Source organism: Orycteropus afer, unplaced genomic scaffold (genome assembly GCF_000298275.1).
Source record: "Orycteropus afer afer isolate SDZICR_OR568_19922 unplaced genomic scaffold, OryAfe1.0 scaffold00011, whole genome shotgun sequence".
NCBI classification, from domain to species: domain Eukaryota; kingdom Metazoa; phylum Chordata; class Mammalia; order Tubulidentata; family Orycteropodidae; genus Orycteropus; species Orycteropus afer.
This window is the reverse complement of record NW_006921598.1, coordinates 18219096-18230054: the sequence shown is the minus strand read 5'-3', so window position 1 is coordinate 18230054 and position 10959 is coordinate 18219096. Positions and strand designations below refer to the sequence as shown.

Below are 10959 nucleotides of genomic sequence, written 5' to 3'. Positions count from 1 at the left end.
AAGATAAAATAATTGAACCGAAGATTTCAAAGAGCAGCTCAAGCAGACAAGCCAATTACTATAATGAAATGTGCAAAGACCTGGAGTTAGAAAACCAAAAGGGAAGAACATGTTCACTATTTCTCAAGCTGAAAGAAGTGAAGAAAAAATTTAAGCCTTGAGTTGCAATACTGAAAGATTCTATGGGCAAAACATTGAATGATGCAGGAAACATCAAAAGAAGATGGAAGGAATACACAGAGTCACTGTACCAAAAAGACCTGGTTGATCTTCATCAATTTTAGGAGGTGGCATATGATCTAGAACAAATGTTACTGAAGGAGGAAGTCGAAGTTGCAATGAAGGAATTGATGAAGAACAAGGCTCCAGGAATTGACGAAATACCCACTGAGATATTTCAACAAACAGATGCCACACTGGAGGCACTCACTCAGTTATGCCAAGAGATTTGGAAGACAGCTACCTGGAAAATTGACTGGAAGAGATCCATATTTGTACCCATTCCAAAGAAAGGTGATCCCACAGAATGTGGAAATTACAGAACAATATCATTAATATCATATGCAAGTAAGATCTTACTGAAGATAATTCAAAAATGGTTGCAGCAGTATATTGACAGAGAACTTCCAGAGGTGCAAGTTGGATTCAGAAGAGGACGTGGAACAAAGGATATCATAGCTGCTGTCAGATGGATCTTGGCTCAAGGCAAAGAATACCAGAAAGGTGTTTACTTGTGTTTTATTGACTATGCAAAGGCATTTGATTGTGTGGATCATGACAAATTATGGATAACATTGAGAAGAATGTGAATTCCAGAACACCTGATTATACTTATGAGGAAGGAACCTGTACATTGACCAGGAGGCTGTCGTTCGAATGGAACAAGGGGACATTGCATGGTTTAAAATCAAGAAGGGAGTGTGTCAGGGTTGTATCCTTTCCCCATACCTATTCAATCTATATGCTGAGCAAATAATCCATGAGGCTGGACTATATGAAGAAAAACGTGGCATCAGGATTGGAGGAAGAATCATTAACAACCTGAGATACGCTGACAATACAACTTTGCTTGCTGAAAGTGAGGATGACTTGAGGTACTTACTGATGAAGACTGAAGAATACAGTCAGCAGTATGGCTTACATCTCAATATAAAGATGACAAAAATCCTCACAACTGGACCAATAGGCAGCATCACGATAAATGGAGAAAAGATTGAGTTGTCAAAGAATTAACACTGCTTGGTTCTACAATCAATACCCATGGAAGCAGCAGTCAGGACATTAGACAACGTGTAGCACTGGGCAGGTCAGCTGTGAAGGAACTCTTTCAAGTGCTGAGGAGCAAGGATGTCTCCCTGAGGACTAAGATGTGTCTGACACAAGCCATGATATTTCCCATCGCCTCGTATGCATGTGAGAGCTGGACAATGAATGAGGAAGACCGAAGAAGAGTTGATGCTTTTGAGTTGTGGTGCTGGCAAAGAATGCTGAAAGTACCATGGACTGCTAAAAGAACTAACAGATCTGTCTGGGAGGAAGTGCAGCTGAAATGCTCCTTGGAAGCGAGAATGGCCAGACTTTGTCTCACCTGCTTTGCTCATGTTGTCAAAAGGGACCATTCCCTGGAGAAGGATATCATGCTTGGTAAGGTGGAGGGTCGACAAAAAGAGGGGAAGGCCTTCATCAAGATGGACTGACATGGTAGCTGCGACAATGGGCTCAAGTAAGGATTACGGAGCTGGCGCGGGATCGGATAGTATTTCGTTCTGCTGTGCATGGGGTCATGATGAGTCGGAAACGACTCAACGGCACTTAACAACAAAAATAAGATTGTGTGTCAACTTGGCTGGGCCTGGTAAGTGGTTGGGCAGCTGGATATAGTTATTCCCCATGATGAGATTGGTAATTAATTCCATGGTGGAATCTACTGGAGCAGCTTCTAGCTGCTTTAGGGATGTAGGCTGCTTCCTATACATAAAAAGCAGCTTTGAGAAAGATCTCCAGCTTTTTGGCATACTTGAGCCCTGTATGTAGCCAAGTTGTTGTTCAGCAGCCTGTCATACCCTCCCAACCTTGGGACTTTTTCTGAACTTGAATTAGTGGCCTGCCATGTGGTTTCATAAAATCAGGACTGTATCATTTTACTTGTCGACCTTGGGCTTGTTAGCCTCAGCAGCCTCAGTGAAGAGATGCCTCTAGTTTCAGTGGGCTAGGAACAATAGGCAGAGCTGAAGCCCAAGGCTGAAGGGCTTTCACCCAGCCCCTAGAGCCTGGCACTGTGAACTCAGACTTCTAATCTCCCAAAGTATAAGAGAATAAACTTCTGTTTGTTCAAGCCATCCCATTTGTGGTATCTTCTGTTAAAGTGGCACAAAGTAACCAAAACACCATTACATATGCAATCCTGCAACAACAGTACTAACAAACAATGCACAAGTAGATACACAGGTAGCTATGTACTCTAAACCAGGGTAGGAGGGCATATGGGAATACACTCATGTGCATCTATAGGTTTGGCAGCAGATATTCCTAAACATGATTTGTACATGCTATAAATATACCCATGGATATATAATAGAGTGCACGGTGGCATAGGCATGAAAACTTCTTAGCCACAACAAAATACTAACTGGGACTGAGATACTGGGCTACAAACCATACTCTTGCGGGACATCTAGGTCATAACATAGTCCATAAATAGAATGTTCTACATTCTACTTTGGTGATTAGCAACTAGAGTCTTAAAAGTTGGCCAAAAGCTATCTAAGTTACAATTATTGGTCTCTTCCCATGCGGAACAAAAAGAATGAAGAAAATAAAAGACTCAAGGAAACAATCAGTCCAAAGGACTGACGGATCACATGAACTGTAGCCTCCACTAACCTGAGAACAAAATAACTAGACAATGCCCAGCCATCTACCACCACCTACCACTCAGACTAGGATAAAAGGTACTAGATAAAGTGGGAGAAGATGGTAGAATAAAATTTAAATTCATAAAAAAGACCACACTTATTAATTTAATAGAGACTGGTAGAACCACCAAGATTATGGCCTTTAGATACCCTTCTAATTTGGAACTGAACTACTCCCAGAGATTACCTTTTAACCACACAAAAGAGAAGCCTTTAAAGTGAACAATAATATCAAGGAGGAACAAGTTCCCTGGACAATCAATTAAGCAAGATCAAAAGGGAAGCAATTGCCCAAAAGCAAAATAAGCAAGGCAGGAAATGACAGGAAAACTGAGTGAACTGAAACAAGAAGCTCAAGGTGGAAATGGGGAGTGTGTGGACACATTGTGGAACTGCAACCAATGTCATGGAAAAATCTGTGTATATATATTCGAATGAGAAACTAATATGCTCTGTAAACTTTCCCCTTAAACCACAATAAAATATTTGAAAAAAAAAAAAAGGTGAGAGAGAGAAAGAAAGAAAAAGGGGCTTACAAATAATTTTGTTCCATAGTTATTTCATCTTTCAAAAAGATATCTCCATCTTCTACTTCCAAATAGCTAATATCCGGTCCATCTTGATAGGGTGTAATAACCCTTCTATCCATTGCTGGGATCTGTAGAAGAAAAGATACCATTTTTTTTTTAAACACAAAATTGGTAAGGTTTTTTTTAAAAAACAGTGTAACATCCTATTTGCTTTAATATGTTGTGACATCAACTAGAAAAAGCAATGCTTAATGACTTACTAAACAGAATATTCTGATTAGATTCAGAATATGGGTAAAACAGTTTACCCATAAGAAAAATGAATGGAAAAAAATAATAAAACTTGTAACCAAATTCCACTTTATTGTGAAATACATATTAAAGCATTTCTTAGGGATCATCTGAATTTATGGGTTTGGCCTGGGCTGACCTTTGGTAAATGATGGAAAATACTCTGAAGCGTTCAATAACTTTTATTTACAAGGAATTAAAACAGACACTAATTTTATCAATAAATATCTTCAATTTCAATTATCATACTTATCTGTGGGAACCATAAGGAAATTCTATGTCATTTTAAAAAGATCCTAATATGTTACAGTTCATTAAGAAATTATTCTATTGGAAAGTCTAACCTCATATACTGCTTTAGTTAGCATATTAAAAATATAAACCTAGGGTTCCAGTTAGATGATGGAATAGGCAGAAAAACTAAACAGACCTTCTTCAACAAAGAAAAGAGGAACCAATTAACACAGATATAGAACATAATCCTGAGCCCTGAGTTTTGAAAAGAAGGATACAGAAGCAGACTAAACCCCAACGAGCAGAAGAACCTGTGTGAATACACCAAAAAAGCAGACATATGGAGCTGCAGACTATTAACAATCCTGACAGCACAGACAGTTTGGATATTGCCAAGTGGTGTCAGGACTTAAGAATTAACCAAAAATCAGCCCGACTAGCCAGGGACTGCACAAAGGGCTACACTAGTGGCTAGTGAATAAAAGGGAAGCAGTGAAGAGGGAGACGGGCTGAGCTGTGAATTTTTGGCTGTCTGGAGGGTACAGTCATTTTTAACATTTACGAGTGGTGTAACCATTTTGTATACATAAAACGACAGCATTCTCTCAGATTCCAGAGACCTGAGAATAGGCTCCACTTGCCACGGACCACAAGGACATTCCAGACAGTGAGGACTGAAAAGATGCGACACCCCCTTGTTACTCTTATACCCTACACCCTCTTGGTGAATGGAGGTATGGCTATCCCTCACTCCCACCCACCTTCTGGACCAACAGGAACTCAATCTCCCAGTCTGCATAATCTGACAGAGCCGGGGTACCCTGGTCCACCCTGCCCAGATTTTTTTCTTTTTTCTTTTTTTATCAGTTTGTTTGTTTTTGTCTGTTTTAAAATTATTACCCTTTTTCTCTTTTTTAATCCTTTTCACTACTATTCCTTCTTCTTCCCTTCCCAGATTCTACTTTTTGGCTTTTTCTCTCTTCCCTTTTCCTGCTTCTCCTTTTTCTCTTTCCTTTGGTTCTCCTCATTCCTTGTTTTTCCCTTTGCATTTTTCCCATTTCCTTCTTCATCATTCTCCTACTCAACCTCTTTTCTCTTATTCCCCCCTCCCCAGATATTGCGGATTTTTTTTTCCATTTTACTATTCACATTTCTTTTGGATTTTTAAAGTATTTCTTTAAATCTTTTCTCTCATTTATTGCCTTTCCTCTTTTTTTTTTCTTTTCTTTCTTTTTGATCTTTTTGGTGACTGTTCCTTTGTGTTTATTCAGTGTGTGTTCTTTGTCCTCTTGTTTTTACTTTTTTGACGGTTTTTCTATTGTTGTTTTAGTCTAACTTCATGGGAGATGGCAACCATGCCCATACAACTCAAGAATACCCGCACCACCTGCGGCTCCACTTTTCAGTAAGAGCCACCACTTTCTTCTGCATCAATTGGCCAACAATACACAACCACCAAGAGGAGCCTGACTCACATTAAACTGCTCTTTACAAACAATTAACAAGGACCTGTGCAGCCACTCTCATGCTCTATCACACCCATCAGGAGACAGGCAGTGAGTGTATAAGTGCTGCCAAGTGCCAACTAGCAAATAGAGGAGCATAGTACCCTGCTTACTCAGAAACATCCGAAAAAAGAAAAAAAAACATAAATCTTAGGTGAATCACTCCAATATACAATCACTAACTAAATATAGATATAACAAAGTCCCAATGTCTCAGAGACAACAGACTATTACAGTGCACACAAATAAACAAGATAAAGCAGTAGAAACAAGGGAGCAGGATATAGACCCAGAACACATCCTTCAGGAAGAAGCAGCATTAGAAGTCCCTGATAAATAATTCAAAACAATTATATTTAGGTATCTTCAATCACTGAGAAACAGATCAAGGAAGACACTGAAAAAATTAAGAAAAACACAGACAAAATCCTAGAACAATTTTGGAAGTCAATAAAAGAACAAAATGTTAAAATAAATGAAAACTCAGAAATGACACAAACTCTACAGACAGAAATCCAGAAAATTAATACCAGATTTTCAGAAACAGGTAACACATTGAAAGGGCAAAAGAGTAAAATAAAATCAATGAAAGACAGGATTAATGAGACTGAAGACAAATACCTGAATAATTCTGTGGAAAGGGATGAATCAGAGAAAAGATCAAAACAACATGAAGAAAGCCTAAGATTCATGTAGGATACCGTAGAAAGGAATAACCTACATGTAATCAGAATTCCAGAACAGGAAGATAAAAATAAAACCACTGAGAAAATTGTCCAAGATTTGTTGGAAGAGAACTTCCCTGATATGATCAAAGGGGAGAATACATCCAGTCAGGAAGTCCAATGAACCTCAAACAGGATGTTGTTGTTGCTGTTTTTGTTTTGTGCCACCCAAGTGGAACCCAACTTATAGCAACCCCTCCTTGGGTTCCCGAGGCAGTATTACTAGAGAAGCAGATTGCCCCACCTTCCTTCGAAGGAGTGGCTGGTGGGTTTGAACCACCAGTCTTCTGGTTAGCAGTCAAGTGCCTTAGGCACTATGCCACCTTCAAAGAGGATAGAACTCCCCCCAAAAATCACAAAGACATATCATCATTAAACTCACCAAAACCAAAGACAAATAAAGAATTTTGAAAACACGTGAAAAACAAAAAGTTACCTACAAAGGTCAACCAATAAGAATAAGCTGTGATTTCTCAGCAGAAATCATTCAGACAAAAAGGCAATGGAATGTTACATAAAAAACTCAGAAAGAGAAAAATTTCCAACCAAGAATTATGTATACCCAGAAAAATTGTCCCTCAAATATGATGCTGGAATTAGGAGATATGCAAGTAAGTATAAATTAAGGGAATTTGTTAAAACCAGACCAACCACGCAATAGAAATAAAAGAAGTCCTTTGAACAGAGAACCAATAATAGCAAATAATTGACCATTAATACACAAGATAACATAAGCCAGAAACCAACCTAGTTATGGAAGTATCCAAAGTAAAATAAGCTTACAAAATTGTAAACAGGGAACCTGAGACATCAATTGGCAAATGAGGACAACTAAAAACCAAAAAGAGGGAAAAAACAGTGAGTGTAGTTATAGAACTTCTAAATAGTGAGGAAGTCAAGAGAGTTGCAAGATAAAATGGACTGTTCTAAACTCTCAGAAAAAATTATAAATCTCAGGGTGACTTCAAAGAAAAATAATAAATCTTCACATCACAATATAAAACAGAACAAGCACAAATATTTAGCAAATATAAGAACAACAGAAATGAAGGAAATAATAACATGATTTATAAACAAAAGGAGCACAGCACATAAAATATGGAACAAAGAAACCAGTACCACCATGAAAATACACATAACAAAATGACAACAACAAATTCATATACTGAATGCCAATGGACTAAATGCACCATTCAAGAAATGGAGAGTTACAGACTGGATAAGAAAACAACCCATCAATATGCATCTACAAGAGACGCACCTTAGAGACAAAGACAATCAGACTAAAAATCAAAGGCTGGAAAAAGATATATCAAGTAAATAGCAACCATAAAAGATCAGGAATGGCAATATTAATTTCTGATCAAATTGACTTTAAGACAAAAACAATCATAAGAGACAAGGAAGGATATTATATAATGATTAAAAGATCAATTGAACAAGAAGATATAACCATAATAAATATCTATGGACCCAATGAAAAAGCTTCAAAATACATAAATCAGACTTTAACAGAACTGAAAAGGCAAATAGATGACTCCACAGTAATAGCAGGCAACTTTAATACACCACTTCCAATAAAAGATAGTGCAACAGGAAAGAAACTCAAAAAAGATGCAGAAGAACTAAACAATGCAATCCATCAACTTGACCTTATAGACAACTACAGAGCACTTCACCCAACAACAGCACAATATACATTCCTTCCAGTGCACATGAAGCATTCTCCATGATAGATATGTTAGGCCATATAGCAAGTCTTAATAAATTTAAAAACACTGAAATATTACAAAGAGTCTTCTCAGATAATAATGCTATCAAATTAGAAATCAACAATAGGAAGATGAACAGAAAAAGAGCAAACACATGGAAACTGAACAACACTCTCCTTAAGAATGACTGAGTAAAAGAAATAAAAAATGAAATTAAAGAATTCCTTGAATCAAACGAGAATGAAAACACAACATATCAAAATCTTTGGGACACAGGCAAAAGCAGTGATCAGAGGCCAATTTATAGGAATAAATCCCTTCAAAAAAGAAGAGCAAGCGAAAATCAACACCTTAAACCAACATCTCCAACAACGAGAAAAAGAACAGCAAGGAAAGGCTACAGTCACCATAAAAAAGGAAATAATAAAGATTCAAGAAGAAATAAATGAAACAGAAAATAGAAAAACAAAAAAATCAACAAGACTAGAAGTTGGTTTTTGGAAAAGATTAATAAAACTGACAAACCACTGGCAAATTTAACAAAGGAAAAAAGGTAGAGAATACAAATGACATGAATAAGAAACAGATTGGGCGACATCACAACAGAACCAACTGAAATAAAAAGATTGTATTGGGATACTATGAAGAACTGTATGCCAATTAATTTGAAAATCTAGAAGAAATGGACAGATTTATAGAAATATACTAACCACCTAAACTGATACAGACTGAGGTGGAAAAGTTGAACAGACTTGTAACAAACAAGAAACTGAAAAGGTCATAAAAAATAACCAACAAAAAAAAAGTCCTGGCCCAGATGGTTTCACCAGAGAATTCTACCAAACATTCTGAGAAGAACTGACACCACTCCTACTCAAACTATTCCAGAACACAGAAAAGGACAGAGTACTCCCAAATTCATTTTATGAAGCAAGCATAACCTTGATACCAAAACCAGTCACAGACATCACTCAAAAGGAAAACTACACACCAATATCCCTCAAGAATACAGATGCAAAAATCTTAAAATACTAGCAAATAGACTCCATCAACATATCAAAAAAAAACAGTAATACATTATGACCAAGTAGGGTTCATATCAGGTATGCAAGGATGGTTCAAGATTAGAAAAACTATCAATGTCATCGACCACATAAATAAAACAAAGAAAAAGAACCACGTGATTATATCAATAGATGCAGCAAAGGCATTTGATAAAATCCAACACCATTTCCTGATCAAAACTCTCAGCAAAAAATAAATAGAAGGGATATTCTTCAACATAATAAAGGGCATATAGGCAAAACCAACAGCCAACATTATTGTCAATGAAGAGAGACTGAAACCACTCCCCTTGTGAACAGGAGCCAGACAAAGATGGCCTCTATCACCACTACTATTCAACATTGTATTGGAAGACATAGCCAGGGCAATAAGGCAAGAAAGGGAAATCAAAGGCATCCAAATTGGTAAGGAGAAGTCAAACTATCACCATTTGCTGGTGATGTTGTTGTTGTTATGTGCCGTCGAGTCGGACTTGACTCATAACAACCCCTTCTTGGGTTTCCTAGGTGGTATCACTACGGATATCCAACAGCCAAGGGAGACAAACTTGTCTGTCAGTTTGTCCTACTGTGGCGATGTGTTGCTGTGAGTCTTGAGGCTGTGCCAGTGGGGTGCACATGGTACACAGGTATCAGCCTGGCTTACAGACTGAGACAGACTAGGAAGAATGAAGAGGCCATCCACTTCTCAAAGAATTGGCAAGGGAAAACCTTATGAATAGCAGAAAAACACAATCTGATACATTACTGTGCAACTTTATGAATAGTCTGGGAACTGTCCAATACAGAGGAGGAAGATGAGTCACTCAGGTTAGAAAACTCTCAAAATAGGATTGGGCAAGAGCTGTATTATCAGAGTAAAACCAGTCTTACTCATATGGATAAGGTAAAGCTTTTGAGACCTCCATTTGCTGACGTGGTACCACTAAAATTGAGGAGAAACAGCGGCAAACATCCATTAATCATCGGTACGTGGAATGTATGAAGTATGAATCTAAGAAAATTAAAAGGTGTCAAAAATGAAATGGGATGTATAAAGATTGATATCCTAGGCATTAATGAGCTGAAATGGACTGGATTTGGCCTTTCTGAATCAGACAACCATATGATCTACTATGCCGAGAATCACAGTTTAAACAGGAATGGCGTGGCATTGATCATCACAAAGGATGTTTCAAGATCTATCCTGAAGTGCACTGCTGTCAGTGATAGGACAATATCCACACATCTACAAGGAAGACCCATTAATACGACTATTATTCAAATTTATGCATGAATCACCAAAGCCAAAGATGAGGAAATTGAAGATTTTTATCAACTTCTGCAGTCTGAAATTGACCGAACTTGCAATCGGGATGTGTTAATTATCACTGGTGACTGGAATGCAAAAGTTGGAAACAAAGAAGAATCACCGGTAGTTAGAAAATTTGGCCTTGGTGACAGAAACAATGTTGGAACTCGCATGGCAGAATTTTGCAAGACCAACAACTTACTGTAAACACATTTTTTCAACAACACAAACGGTGGCTGTACACATGGACTTCACCAGATAGAACACACAGGAATCAGATTGACTACATCTGTGGCAAAAAGCGATGGAAAAGTGCAGTATCTTCAGCCCAAATAAGGCCAGGAGCTGATTGTGGAACAGACCATCGACTACTCATATGCAAGTTAAACCAGAAATTAAAGACAATTAAAACAAGTCCATGAGAGCCAAAATACGACCTTGACTATATCCCTCCTGAATTTAGAGACCATCTAAAGAATAGATGTGATGCATTGAACACCAATGATTGAAAACCAGAAAAATTGTGGGATGACATCAAGAGCACTATCCATGAAGAAAGCAAGAGGTCACTAAAAAAGACAACAAAAGAAGAGAAGACTAAAATGGATGACAGAAGAGACAATGAAAGCGGAGAGTAGCTAAAGCAAATGGAAGAAATGACAAGATAAAAGAATTGAACCGAAGATTTCAAA

At 37.7% G+C, this 10959-nt stretch overlaps 1 protein-coding gene across 1 annotated transcript in view; it reads right to left on the bottom strand.

Annotated features, from left to right (window-relative positions):
- IBTK (inhibitor of Bruton tyrosine kinase) overlaps positions 1-10959 on the bottom strand; it is a 171931-nt gene that overhangs the window by 86264 nt on the left and 74708 nt on the right. The window contains exon 19 of the mRNA XM_042782244.1: positions 3452-3573. Within this exon, the coding sequence (XP_042638178.1) occupies positions 3452-3573 (122 nt within the window). The remainder of the gene's footprint in view (positions 1-3451; positions 3574-10959) is intronic.